This window comes from Pseudophryne corroboree, chromosome 11, assembly GCF_028390025.1.
Source record: "Pseudophryne corroboree isolate aPseCor3 chromosome 11, aPseCor3.hap2, whole genome shotgun sequence".
Classification (NCBI taxonomy): Eukaryota; Metazoa; Chordata; class Amphibia; order Anura; family Myobatrachidae; genus Pseudophryne; species Pseudophryne corroboree.
In genome coordinates this window covers 96,030,005-96,044,384 of record NC_086454.1, presented here as the reverse complement: position 1 = coordinate 96,044,384, position 14,380 = coordinate 96,030,005, and the positions used below count along the sequence as shown (strand labels likewise).

General features: G+C 46.3%; 1 protein-coding gene and 1 long non-coding RNA gene across 4 annotated transcripts in view; one reads left to right on the top strand and one right to left on the bottom strand.

The window, feature by feature from the left end:
* LOC134968958 (uncharacterized) overlaps nt 1-10,881 on the top strand; it is a 180,816-nt gene extending 169,935 nt beyond the window's left edge. For both annotated transcript variants that reach the window (XR_010189358.1, XR_010189357.1), the window contains exon 8: nt 9,488-10,881. This is a non-coding gene — a long non-coding RNA (uncharacterized LOC134968958). The remainder of the gene's footprint in view (nt 1-9,487) is intronic.
* Nucleotides 1-14,380, bottom strand: part of SPI1 (Spi-1 proto-oncogene) — a 127,971-nt gene that overhangs the window by 6,209 nt on the left and 107,382 nt on the right. For both annotated transcript variants that reach the window (XM_063944592.1, XM_063944591.1), the window contains exons 2-3: nt 8,381-8,471; nt 2,338-2,528 (exon numbers count right to left, since the gene is read on the bottom strand). In XM_063944592.1, coding sequence (XP_063800662.1) covers nt 2,338-2,528; nt 8,381-8,471 — 282 coding nt within the window. The remainder of the gene's footprint in view (nt 1-2,337; nt 2,529-8,380; nt 8,472-14,380) is intronic.

Genomic DNA, 14,380 nt, shown 5'->3' with positions numbered 1-14,380 from the left:
GGAAGCAAATATAGTATAATAATAATAATAATAATTATTATTATTATTATTATTATTGTTATTATTATTATTATTAATGATAATAATAGTAATAATAACAGTAATCCTATATAATAAAGGTCTAACGCTGCTCGTCACCTCTATGAGGGGAATTGAAGTGTTGTGCGCACTGGCAGCCACTAGATGGTGCCCGACGGAGCAGTTCAAGTGTTGCTCCGTTCGAGCATACACAGCCGCCGGCGCTGACCTTACTATTAAGTTGTTCGGTCAGTTTGACAGGCTGGTAACTAGTAATAATAATAATAATAATAATTATAAAATACAGCCCAAATAGAACTAAATTCAATTAAATGTAACAGTTTTTCTGTCTGCAGTTCTAAAAATCAAGTCAGTTTAAAGAGACTCATATTTATATACTACGAGCAGAAGATGTACTAAGCCTTGGCGATAAACTGGAGAGTGATAAAGTACCAACCAATCAGCTCCTGTCATTTTTCAAACCCAGCCTGTAACATGGCAGCTAGGTGCTGATTGGCTGGTACTTTATCTCTCTCAAAGTACATAATGTAGGCCCATATTAACGAAACATAAATACTGCATTTATTTTAGGAATATTTAATATTTAGCTTAACAATACACAGGTTTATATATAAACACATATATAAATTAATATATAGACTCTCATGAAACAGTGATCTAGAAATATTAAGTTCCAATAATCAATATAGCCAATACAAAGGTTGTTTGGGCCAGGAAAGATACATTATGTACTCACAACCACACACAGGGCCGGAACTAGCAAGCAGTGCCGCTGGACAGAGCGCCGGGCTCTGTGGGCGGAACCGTCACTGTCCCACAGTCCCTACATCTGGTTGGCATGGTGCCTGGAACAGATCCTTGAAGCCAGAATCTCTGCTGCAGTTCCTTGTGATGCGTCCTTTAGAAATACCAGCCAGACACCCTGCAGTCTGTGCAGCCCCTCCAGAGTGAGGACACTCCGGGCCGTGCTCCACTTACCCGTGCCTGTGGCCCTGCCCCCTCATGATGCAACCAATTAGTGGGCATGGTCGGGTGTGGGCGGTACCCGTCTTGGCAAAGCCCTCTTACGGAACTGCCCATACACAGTAATGTACAGTACAGGACAAGTACAAGAAGATAGTTATATACAGTTTACAATATACTGGAATCCAAATATACAGTATGGGCTAGAACCAAGGTCAAGTCTTTAATGATGCAAGAAAGACTCACAAGAAATTCCCTCAACCTGTTTTTGTCTTGGGTTTATCCTGGGGAGGAAGCCCAAACTATTGTATTTTCTAGGGTTCAACACAGAGCTGTACCTAGGGTGGTGCAGCTGGGGCCACCACACAGAGCCATGTGGGCGGAACCGGCCGCTGCTGCAGAATTATGTTTGCCAGGCTCCTACTGCTATGTATGTTAGTAGTTGTGCGCCCTGCTCCTTTACTGAAGCACTGCTTGAGCAGCCTGACTCACTCTGTTCTCCACCACAGCTTTCCTCAACTCCCTCCTGTAGGACATCATGGCGCCTGTTCTCTCTACACTCCCACAGTGATGCCCTTGAAGTGAAAAGCTGTGTAAGGTGGCAAAGTCAAGAGTTCAGGCACACTAACTGTGTTAGACACTGTGATGGTGGCAGTGATTGGGTGTGTACTGTATATAGGAGAGAGAGCCCAGGGGGTAGGAGGGTGGTGACAATACTACTGAGTGGCATAATGTGTAAGGGGCATTACTACTGTGTGGCATAATGTGCACAGGGAATTATTACTGTGTATCATAATGTGAATAAGGGGTACTACTGTGTGGAGAAACATGTATAAGGGGTACTACTGTGCATTGTAATGTGAATAAGGCGCTCTACTGTGAGGCCTAACATGTATAAAGGGTACTACTCTGTGCCGTAACATGTATAAGGGGTACTACTGTTTGGCGTATGTGAATTAGAGGTGCCGCTTACCCACGAGACCATTCACCACCTTTGCTGCGTGCTGTTCCTATTTAAAATATGGGGGTGGAGTGTATACCAATGCTCTTTCTGACACATGGCATTAAAATGCCTAGGTACAGCTCTTGTCCACCAGGTCTTAATAAGGCTCTGGCCTCAACAATAAGCAAATAATTTCTTTCTCCAAGCGTGATAAGAACTCAGATGCACAGTGCATTGTCATCAATGATGGCTGCCACAACATGGTTGCCTCCACTCTGTGCAATCTGCAGTTGCTTAAAAAAGCATTAATATTGCACCCCTCCCTGTATTTCCATGACAGTGATGTTAGATGATGAAGCTTCATCTGCACTGTATCAAACATATGAACTTACCTGGTGTGTCAGTTGCAGGTGCGGATGAGGAGCAGTTATTCCAGGTTCCAAAACATGCATTTGTTCCAATTCCATGTGTCTGTACAGCTGTTGCAGCTGCGGGGGTTGTACGCTCTGCAGTTCTGTGAGCTGGGAGTCTGGGAATCCATCGAGGTCCCCATGCAGGTGTGAGGGGTACTCCCAGTAATGCTCTAAGAGAGAAGAAAGATTGGATTAGTAAGCAAGTGTTTTTTGTATATACAGTATATACAGTAGCTGTCCATTTCTCATGCCTGTGTTTTATTAGAGATGAGCGCGTCAGTTTTGCTGAAAACCAAAGACACCCAAACTTTGGGGTTCCGAGTCCAGGCTCAGGTCACTATAGGGTTCACGGTAGCATCGGGTCCTGGATCAGGTCCAGGGGCGGATTGGGATCGAACACCAGCCCAGGAAATTTATGGAAGCAGCCCTAATGGGGCGGAGTCTGTTGAGGGGGAGGGGACTGTCAAGAGGGCGGGGTCACTCCTCAGAGGTCCTGGTTCTGAGATAGACACAGTTGGGGCCTCCTTTGCTTTACGTTATGCTAATGTTTACCTGCTGCTACATTGCCCTTCCCTGATGTACATCTGCACATCTGAATATACAAGGACTGATATGCCCACTTTCAGTATCTACTGTCACTGCTGTCATGCCTTTAATCTACTTCTGAATTTATTGATTTGTCATTCTACAAACCCCTTTTTTTTTAACCTTATCTGTTTCAAAGTACAAGGAGTGGGAGCACACACTACATACAGCACAGTACAGGGAGGGGGAGCACACACTACATACAGCACAGTATAGGGAGGGAGCACACACTACATACAGCACAGTACAGGGAGGGGTAGCACACACTACATACAGCACAGTATAGGGAGGGGGAGCACACACTACATACAGCACAGTACAGGGAGGGGGAGCACACACTACATACAGCACAGTATAGGGAGGGGGAGCACACACTACATACAGCACAGTAGAGGGAGGGGGAACACACACTACATACAGCACAGTATAGGGAGGGGGAGCACACACTACATACAGGACACAGTACAGGGAGGGAGCACACACTACATACAGCACAGTACAGGGAGGGGGAGCACACACTACATACAGCACAGTAGAGGGAGGGGGAGCACACACTACATACAGCACAGTATAGGGAGGGGGAGCACACACTACATACAGGACACAGTACAGGGAGGGAGCACACACTACATACAGCACAATACAGGAAGTGAGCACACACTACATACAGGACAGTACAGGGAGGGAGCACACACTACATACAGCACAATACAGGAAGTGAGCACACACTACATACAGGACAGTACAGGGAGGAAGCACACACTACATACAGCACAGTAGAGGAAGGGAGCACACACTACATGCAGCACAGTAGAGGGAGGGGGAGCACACACTACATACAGTACAGGGAGGGAGCACACACTACATACAGGACAGTACAGGGAGGGAGCACACACTACATACAGGACAGTACAGGGAGGGAGCACACACTACATACAGCACAGTAGAGGGAGGGGGAGCACACACTACATACAGCACAGTACAGGGAGGGAGCACACACTACATACAGGACAGTACAGGGAGGGAGCACACACTACATACAGGACAGTACAGGGAGGGAGCACACACTACATACAGCACAATACAGGAAGTGAGCACACACATGTAGTGAAACACAGGCACAGGGGACCAGCACAGCGGAATCTGTCCCAGTGGCCAATCCGCCCCTGATTACATACATTGCCACCACATTATTACATGAATAGCACCACATTACACGAATAGCACCACACTACATGTATAGCACCGCATTACATGTATAGCACCGCACTACACTTATAGGACCACATTATATGAATAACACCACATTACACAAATAGCACCACATTACATACGTAGCCACCACATTACATATGTAGCCACTGCATTACATGCGTTGCCGCCACATTACATACGTTGCCACCACATTACATACATTACATAGCCACCGCATTACATAAAAAGGCCCAACATCATGGACAAACATTGGGCAGCTATAGGGCTGAAGGACTTTCTGAAGGACTTTGCAATAGAGATTGTCCCAGGGCTGCCTGATCAGCTGGCATCCTGAGAACAAGGTACATCCTGCTCCTGTCCAGTCCCCAAACCATATGCTGTGACCGGGGACGCCCTAACCCTTACACCATCATGATAATACAAATAATGTAATTAAAAATATCCTCTCTGCCAGGTCACCTTCAGTGCTCAGTTGCTGCTCTGGCCAGTTCAGTAAGAGTGTGAGAGCTAGGGTGGCGGCGGGTGTAGTGAACCCGGCTCCGACCATCGCTATGCTACTGCTCCCAGTCTGGGCTGGTTGAAGAGACCTTTGGCCGGGGCCAGGGAGAGGATGCTACTGGGCTGGTTAACTTTCTCCAGGTCCCCTGTTGATAGAACAGCTTCACCACTTTTCACAGCTAGCGGCACCTGGAAGTCCATTCTAGCCTAACTTCTGGATTGCGTTCCAATGAACCGCAAGTACTGGAAGCAGTGTGAGCCAGCCCAGCCTGAGTGTGAATCAGCTTGGCTGAGGGGGATATGGGACCAGCCCATCGGAATCTGTCCTGGTGGGGCAATCCGACCCTGGTCAGGTCACCCTGCCAAGTTCAGACCTTGGATCCAAAAACCAAATCTCACATGTTTTAAATGGCATGTAATTGTGATTCAGGTGACATTTCACACTGCAAATGACTGTGAATGATTGTTATTGGACAAAACCTAACAGGCCTTAATTACATGATGTTGGCTGTTTTTATCAAAACCAAAACACTTGAGGGTGGTTTTTGCCAAAAATAAAACACGGAGATGATTTAGAACATCTCTAATTTTTATACCTTCTTGCAATTTTTAATCTTTGACATATATCCCATGCCACTAGCCTTTTATTATGCTGTGGCATTGGCATTTCTATAATGGGTGCAATGTGTGCGGTGCACACGGGACCCTGGGTCCAGGGGGGGCCCACACCGCACACATTGCACCCATTTAAATACTTACCTAACCAGAGTCCAGCGGCGGGCGCAGCGTCCGCGGTGGAAATCGCCGCCAAAATGGCCACCGCGCATGCTCGGTAGCCAAATTGGTCTTCAGATCATGACGGGCGCCATGTTTCCGGAGACCTGTGCATGCACAGTAGACTCCGGCACATTGCCGGAGTCTACAGCGCCGTTCAGAGGAGGGGGCCCACACGGAGGTGCACACAGGCCCCCTCCTCTGTAGAAACGCCCCTGTGCAAGGGTAATTATGTTATGTTTCATTTCCTGTTAGCTGTTTCGGTATAGGTGGTATTGAGTTTCAATGTAATCCCTGAATACTAATGTTATTCAATACTGCGGATTATAAGGTTATTAGCAGTCATCCATACCTCCCAAATTTGCGCACCTTAATTTAGGGGGGGAGGCCAAGTGGGAAGTGATTCGGTCACGAGCCATGCCCCCATTTTTGTCACAGTGGGGTCATGCTCAGCGCTCTGTATTCCCTCCCTATCTATTCACAGAGCAGCAAGTGAGAGAGGGCCTCCCATCTCTGCCCCCTCCCCCCGACACTGCGGGACACTGCAACCCAGAAGTGGGACAGCGGCACAATGCCTGAAAACCAGAACTGCCCCATCAAAATCGAGACAGTTGGGAGGTAGTCATCTCTTCCTGTATAAAAGGACACCGTTTTATCCTTCTGTCTGCAGATGGTGAGAAAACATTGTAGTGCAGGTGTGGCCAACCCGCAGCTCTCGAGCCGCATGCGGCTCTTTCATCCGCCGCATGCGGCTCGGCCGGCTCCTGGACACCGCTGCCCGGCACACACACTTGTCTTGTCTCTGGCGGCGGTGTCTCTTCAATTCAGCGCCGGTCCATGAGCCAATCAGAGCTCACGGACCGGCAGCTGAGGCTCCTGATTGGCTGCCGGACCACGAGCTTTGATTGGCTCACGGACTGGCGCCTAATTGAAGAGAGATACCGTTGCCAGAGAGTGAGGGGCAGGAGAGGCGCGTGCTGCGCTCTCCTCCCCTCACAAAACAGCAGCAGCGCGGTGAGCAGCATGAGGGGGGAGGGGGGGACATGTATATCTGGCACTGGGGGCATAGTTGGCACTGGGGGGACATGTATATCTGGCATTGGGGGCATATCTGGCACTGTGGGGACATGTATATCTGGCACTGAGGGGGACATATATATCTGGCACTGGGGACATAGCTGGCACTGTGGGGACATGTATATCTGGCACTGGGGGAATAGCTGGCACTAGGGGGACATGTATTTCTGACACTGGGGGCATAGCTGGCACTGGGGGCATAACTGGCACTGTGGGGACATATATATCTGGCACTGGGGGCATATCTGGCACTGGGGGGACATGTATATCTGGCACTGGGGGCATATCTGGCACTGTGGGGCAGATATGTATTTAGCACTGTGGAGCAGATGAGTATTTGGCACTGTGGGGCAGATATGTATTTGGCACTGTGGGGCATATGTGTATCTGGCACTGTGGGGACATGTGTATCTGGCACTGTGGGGACATGTGTATCTGGCACTGTGGGGACATGTGTATCTGGCACTGGGGGCATATATGTATCTGGCACTGTGGGGACATATGTTCCTGGCAGTGTGTAGGTACCCATATATTGCCATTTTTATATGTATGTGGCACTGTACTGGGGCATTATAAGTATGTGGCACTGTACAACATGACTAAAAATAGGGTTATGACACAAGGCCACACTCCTACAAACATCATATCGAAAGGTGTGCGCACAAAAATGGGGTGTGGCTTTGTGACAACTAGGCCGCCCACCCATTTTTGCACGTGCGCCTTCGGCGCGCACATTGTAGTTTCTCTTCCCCTTGACTACAGATCTTTTCTGGCTCTTTGCCTCTGATTGCTTGGCCACCCCTGTTGTAGTGACTTCTGACATCTTTATAAATGATAGTACAGTACTTCATTATCCTATTCAGAGAGTGGAAAGTAAAGGTACTTCATTATACTATACAGAATACATTGTGACATACTGCTACTACTATTTATATATACTATTATATTACATAATCGCATTGTCACTGCAAAATTATATCTTATGAATAAGGATGTTAATACAAAACTCAAAAAGGTAGTACATAGGTTTAATCTGCCATCTCCGAAATGCTTGGGACCAGAAGTATTTTGGATGAGATATCTTGGGGATGGGACCCAAGTATCAACACAAAATGCATTTAAACTAGTATGTCTAATATACACCTTATCCACATATATACACCTTTCAGTATATACACCTTATCCACATAGCCTTGAGGTAATTTTACACAATATTTTTTATAATTATATGCATAAAACAACGTTTGTGTACACTGAACAATCAAAAAGCAAGGTATCACTAACTCAGTCACGATCAAAAATATTTAGATATCGTCATATTTGAGATATTTGCGACTGGGAGACTTAACCTACAGCGCAATGTATACGGGAAGATTGGTATGTTTTTAATCATCTAAAACAGAAAATTAACTATTTGATCAATGTTGTGTTAGAAATGTACACCATTTAGCCACACCTACTAATTTGCATAACAATTACCTGACAATTTTCCTTATAAGTTGTATATTTAAAACCCCCCCCACCCAGGTCCAGCTAAAGTTCTGACATCACACCAGAGAGATGTCCCTCGATCTCCCACTATTGCCCTTATTTATTAATGAGTGATATACATTTCACTGGGAGTAATAAATTGCACCAGCCAATCCGCTTTTAACGGTCATTTTTCAAACACAACAGTCTGTAACATGGCAGTTAAGAGCTGATTGGTTGGTGCAATTTATCACTCACAGTGAAATTTATCACTCATTGATAAATAAGGGCATATGTATTTATTTTATACCCTTACACTAGCGTATCAATATCATATTTACAGCACATAGTACACTGATGGGCCCTGCCATTCATTTCACCATGTCTGATATTCTGTCATTACCGTGGCTTTCACTGTCACTGAGATATGGGTAATAGTCGTGGGGCGGGCGAAAAACCTCCGTCTCATAGGGAACCAGTTCTTCTGGGTGTGCCTGAGGGAAGAAGATATCAAGATGATATAGATTAGTCATTGAAGCAGAAGCTGCAACACTCATGGTTTGATGCATGTACCTAGTGGTACAGTCATAGCTATGAGGTCTCAATTCAGTAATAGTCAGTGACATTGGGGGTCATTCCGAGTTGATCGTAGCTGTGCTAAATTTAGCACAGCTACGATCGTAAACTCAGACATGCGGGGGGACGCCCAGCACAGGGCTAGCCCACCCCGCATGTCCGTGCCGGCCCCCCTGCACAAATACAAAAGCATTGCACAGCGGCGATGCCTTTGTATTTGAGGAGTTACTCCCGGCCAGCGCAGCTCCTGCGGCTGGCCGGGAGTTACTCGTCGCTCCCGCTGGCCGCAGCGGCCCGTCCCCCCAACGGTCCAGCCACGCCTGCATTGGCCGGACCGCTCCCCCTAAATGGTGGCTTAACACCGCCGTTCAGCCCCCTCCCGCCCAGCGACCGCCTCTGTCTCAGAGGCGATCGCTGGGCACCGACGACCGACGACTGCCATGCGCCGGCGCATGCGCAGTTCCAACCCGATCACTGCGCTGTGACAAACTGCAGCGAGTGATCAGGTCGGAATGACCCCCATTGTTCAGAATGCAGCCTGGTAATAACTTGACACCAGGAGGGAGCAACTGGAAATTATTGTGTGTCCCTGATGTAGGGACAGGCAAAGAGGTACATTCTGCTGCTGGGTGCTCTACAGATAAAGGGGAACCACGTGTACCTAACCTAGATGTATTAGAAGGGGAGGGGCTAAAGAGCACCTGTCGCTATTATTGCCCCACCTACTGCTGATTTCCCCCTGGATTTGTTGCTCCCTACAACATCAAATCACCGTCAGCATATTATACAGGTCCGTTTTGTGGTCACAATCTGCCCTTGCTTTTTCACAATCCGTAAGTAAAATGTTAAGTCCATCCGTTATATGATGTTTCCATTTCTTTTATAATAGACGTTTTAAGATATTATAAATGATAGGAATCTGTTTATTCTACAGTACACATTGCATGTCGGTCAGATTTTATAAAGTTGTCAGGAAAACTATGAAAGGTTGTCGGCCTTGAAGGCAGGGAGGCGGCAGAATCCCATATGTGCTGAACGCACGTGGCTGCAGCCGAGCTGGGATTGGAGGAGCTGGCCACCCTACTTCTCTGGCACAGGTTCCAGGATACACAGCAGCTACCATGCGTATGTATATGTGCAGCAACTGAGAATGGCGTTATTACTATTAGTAAATAAATATTTTGTTTTTTTGTTTGTTTTTTCATAATGGGAAAACATTTCCCTCAGCACTGTAAAGGATAGAGATAAAAGCAGACATTCATTAAAGATCATTAACGGATGGCCAAAAAAAGGGCCAGTGTTCACAGATACAGAACCAGCACAGTGTTCAGCAAGGTAAGCAGGAGGCCTGGGATATACAGTAGGTGGAGGATGACTGCACGGGGAACTACAGCAAAGCTATTCTCCACGTGGAGAATCTTAACAGATCAGGTGCCAGATGTAATAGCGGTGGTCGTGCAGGCGGGATGCCAGCCAAATTTGGACCTTTTATAAATGGGCAATCATGTACAGGGTATGGTTTTGCCTTGTAAATGATTGCAGTCCCTACCCCAGTGGAGCTTACAATCTGTATTCCCTACCAGATGTAAAAAGCACACACATTCATACGAGGCTTAATTTTGTCAGGAGCCAATTGACCTACAGGAATATTTTTGGATCGCTGGAGGAAACTGGAAACCCACACAAATACGGGAAGAATATACAAACTCGACACAGGGCCGTGGTGGGAATCGAACCCAGCATGTAAGAATATGATATTTAACATAGCTGACTTACTAAACACTCTGTGGTCCACTTCAGGGGGGCGCGGCCAGGTGGTCACGTCACTAGGCCCCGCCCCGTCATGGCAAAATTCTTCTTCTGTTGGTGCTGGGAACTACCCTAAAAATCGGGACTCTCCCGCAACTTGCCGGAGAGTAGGCATGTATGAATAAACAGCACAGCAATGACTATAAAATGTTCTATCTTTCCTTATTCTGGCATTGAGAGGTCATCATAGAGAACAGCAGTTACAAGTCTTTTTTTGTATATACACCTCTAATACCTACTGTTTCCTCAGCTTCATATTCTGTTACAATTTACTTTCTGCTAATTGCTACATTACTGAGGAACTTGCATGACAGGAGTGAAATAGACACCCACAGCTATTACTGGTGTTAACATTGGCCATTCCACGCTTCTATGGTGTTGTCATCTGATATTGCTGTAGCTGCATCGCTTTCTACCAACACCACTAAAGTTGACAAATTGAGCTTATCACACCATCAATGCAATGCAAAGTGTTAGCAGTTCATGCTTAAGGGGTACATTTACTAAGCAGTGATAAGAGCGGAGAAGTGAGCCAGTGGAGAAGTTGCCCATGGCAACCAATCAGCACTGAAGTAACATCTATAATTTGCATACTTTAAAATTATACAGAGCTGCTGATTGGTTGATGGGGAAATTTCTCCACTGGCTCATTTCTCCGCTCTTATCACTGCTTAGTAAATGTACCCTTAATCACACATCGTTCTCACTAAAGGGCCTATTTATTAAGCCAAAATCATGTGAAACTGCTCTTTCTGCATGATGAGGGCACCTTTTTAGTATCAGGGTAGTAAACAAAGATTGAATGCAGGAGATATAAGAGAAGGCTACAGAGTTCCAATAAGTAATGTGGAAGACCAGTTTACACGGAATCGGTGGGTTTACGTGTGTGAATCCCAATTTTTCAGCACAGGAAAAAGGCTATTCAATTGAATAGCCTTTCCCTGCGTCGTAGGGATTTTTTCTGGCAATTAGTTGCGGGGTAAACCCAGGGGCTAATCGAATACTCTCCATAGGGTCCCTCCCCAGCAGCCTAAACTGTGCTTATACGTGGCTCTATGGTCATGCAGGTAAGCCAAGTCATAAACCAGAAAAATCATTGATAATTGCCAGAGCACATTGGTAATCGAGGCTTACCATAAGTTTTTGTCCTGATGGTAGCGATAATATTTTGCATAGAAAGTTTCCAACTGTTCCTGACTCATGCTGGTACTGTGGCCATGGCCCTGGCACCCCATTCCGCAGTTAATGAACACACCCCAGGATCATTGCCTTTGGCAACAGGTGATTGCTAGTTCCTTAATAGTAGCTGGTGCAGATATCCCAACTAATTTCTGTTTATGGCTGTTTACAGTAGGTACTACAGGTTGAGTATCCCTTATCCAAAATTCTAAATCATACATTTTGTGTTCTCCTACTGAGGTAATGACATATATATATATATATATATATATATATATATATATTTATATGATATATCTATATAATATATCTACATGTACACATAATATATAATATGTATGTCATTATCTCAGTAGGGGACCTAACAATGTGGGATTTTGAGGGATACTCAACCTGTTTTCTATGCCCATCTTTAAAAGGTTACACTGCATTGATCAATACATGGACATAGAGGACATTACCCTTTCTGCCCTAGAGAGGTACTTTGACTTTATAACCACATGGTTCTACTGGATAGAATTCAAGGACTCCCCGGAGTAATGTAATTCCGTTATAGACACTAAGGCCATTCCCCCCAACCACCACCACCACCTTCTCCACAGCCTCCCAGGGTTTGCTTGTCCCTCTTCCCCTTGTTAGTTACTTCCATATTTTTACTTTGGTTTTCTGTCTATTGGTTTCTATACTTTATCTATACTAAGTTGTACCTGCCACTTTTTATGTCTGTGATATTTATGACTGTATTGCGTATTTGTATGTTTGATGGTACTTATTAAAAGATTACCGTCTGTGGACATGCTCTGTAATACAGAGATTCTGGATTCAGATGTGGTGCTATGTCACATGTCATCTAGTCAATTACTAACCCTTATCCTCCGAATGGACAGTTTTTGGTATCATATCCGGTGGCACTCGTGTTGTCATAATACCAGCCTGCACTTAGATAACGCAATCTAATACAGCTGGGCCGTGACATGTACACACTTTGGTCACTCAGTATAAATGCAAAATCTCACGTATACCTTTTTGGAATGAGCACTCAATTCCACAAGCTCCAAGCAGTACAAATTAGGTATATGTGTTGGCGGGTGGTCTTCTGTATGCCGAATGTCGGGATCCCGGCGCACAGTATACCGGCGCCGGAATCCCGACACCCGGCATACCGACAACTATTCTCCCTCGTGGGGGTCCACGACCCCCCTGGAGGGAGAATAAAATAGTGTAGCGCGCGTAGCGCCCCACCGTGCCCGCAGTGTGGCGAGCGCAGCGAGCCCGCAAGCGGCTCCTTTGCGCTCTCCACGCTGTCGGTATGCCGGCGGTCGGGCTCCCGGCGCCGGTATGCTGGGCGCCGGGAGCACGAGCGCCGGCATACCGTATGACACCCTGTGTTGGCTATAGGTATAAATTGATGGGTTTCATCAATTTATGATGTGCATCAGTCTCTCACCAAATAGTTTGGACTTCACAGGAGGGGACAGCATTGAAAAAGTCTGAAAAAGCTACCTGCAGTGGTACTGATAACGGAGAAGCCGTGAAGTGGCTCAGCAGCTGAATGGGAGCAGTATTTGGAAGGCATGCTGTTCCCTGTAGTGCCAATGGGAGATCCTGGGGGTGGGTCCCGGGTACATTAGCTCTATGTCTGGATGTATTTTAGTAATAGCCTTTATCATGAGGCCTACTGTGACAAATTACATGGCCCTATGTGGGCACTGCTATTATGTAGTGATAGGACTGCTGATATTGGAGAAGCCGTGAAGTAGCTCAGCAGCTAAACATGCGTTTGCAAACATGTGTGACTAATTCTCTGAATTTCTATTACCAGATAGGTTCAGGTATGGTTACAGGTAATTTTTAGTGTGCTGGGGGAAATTTAGGGGTGGGGATTTGCACCCCCCCTGTCTGTTGTTTGTCTGTGACCCCTCCCCCTTTCTAGCACCTGATATATCATTATCTCCAGAAATGACCGAGCAACTGCCATTGTTTGCCTGCATGTGTGTGAGAGGCATTGAATGGGAGCTGTATTTGGAAGGCATGCTGTTCCTGGTAGTGCCAATGGGAGATCCTGGGGGTGGCTCCCGGGTACATTAGCTCTCTGTCTGGATGTGTTTTAGTAATAGCCTTTATCATGAGGCCTACTGTGACAAATTACATGGCCCTATGTGGGCACTGCTATTATGTAGTGTTAGGACTGCTGATATTGGAGAAGCCGTGAAGTGGCTCAGCAGCTAAACATGCGTTTGCAAACATGTGTGACTAATTCTCTGAATTTCCATTACCAGATAGGTTCAGGTATGGTTACAGGTAATTTTTAGTGTGCTGGGGGGAAATTTAGGGGTGGGGATTTGCACCCCACTTTCTCTCTGTCTGTTGTTTGTCTGTGACCCCTCCCCTTTCTAGCACCTGATATATAATTATCTCCAGAAATGACCGAGCAACTGCCATTGTTTGTCTGCATGTGTGTGAGAGGCATTGAATGGGAGCAGTATTTGGAAGGCATGCTGTTCCTTGTAGTGCCAATGGGAGATCCTGGGGGTGGCTCCCGGGTACGTTAGCTCTCTGTCTGGATGTGTTTTAGTAATAGCCTTTATCATTAGGCCTACTGTGACAAATTACATGGCCCTATGTGGGCACTGCTATTATGTAGTGTTAGGACTGCTGATATTGGAGAAGCCATGAAGTGGCTCAGCAGCTAAACATGCGTTTGCAAACATGTGTGACTAATTCTCTGAATTTCTATTACCAGATAGGTTCAGGTATGGTTACAGGTAATTTTTAGTGTGCTGGGGGGAAATTTAGGGGTGGGGATTTGCACCCCACTTCCTCTCTGTCTGTTGTCTGT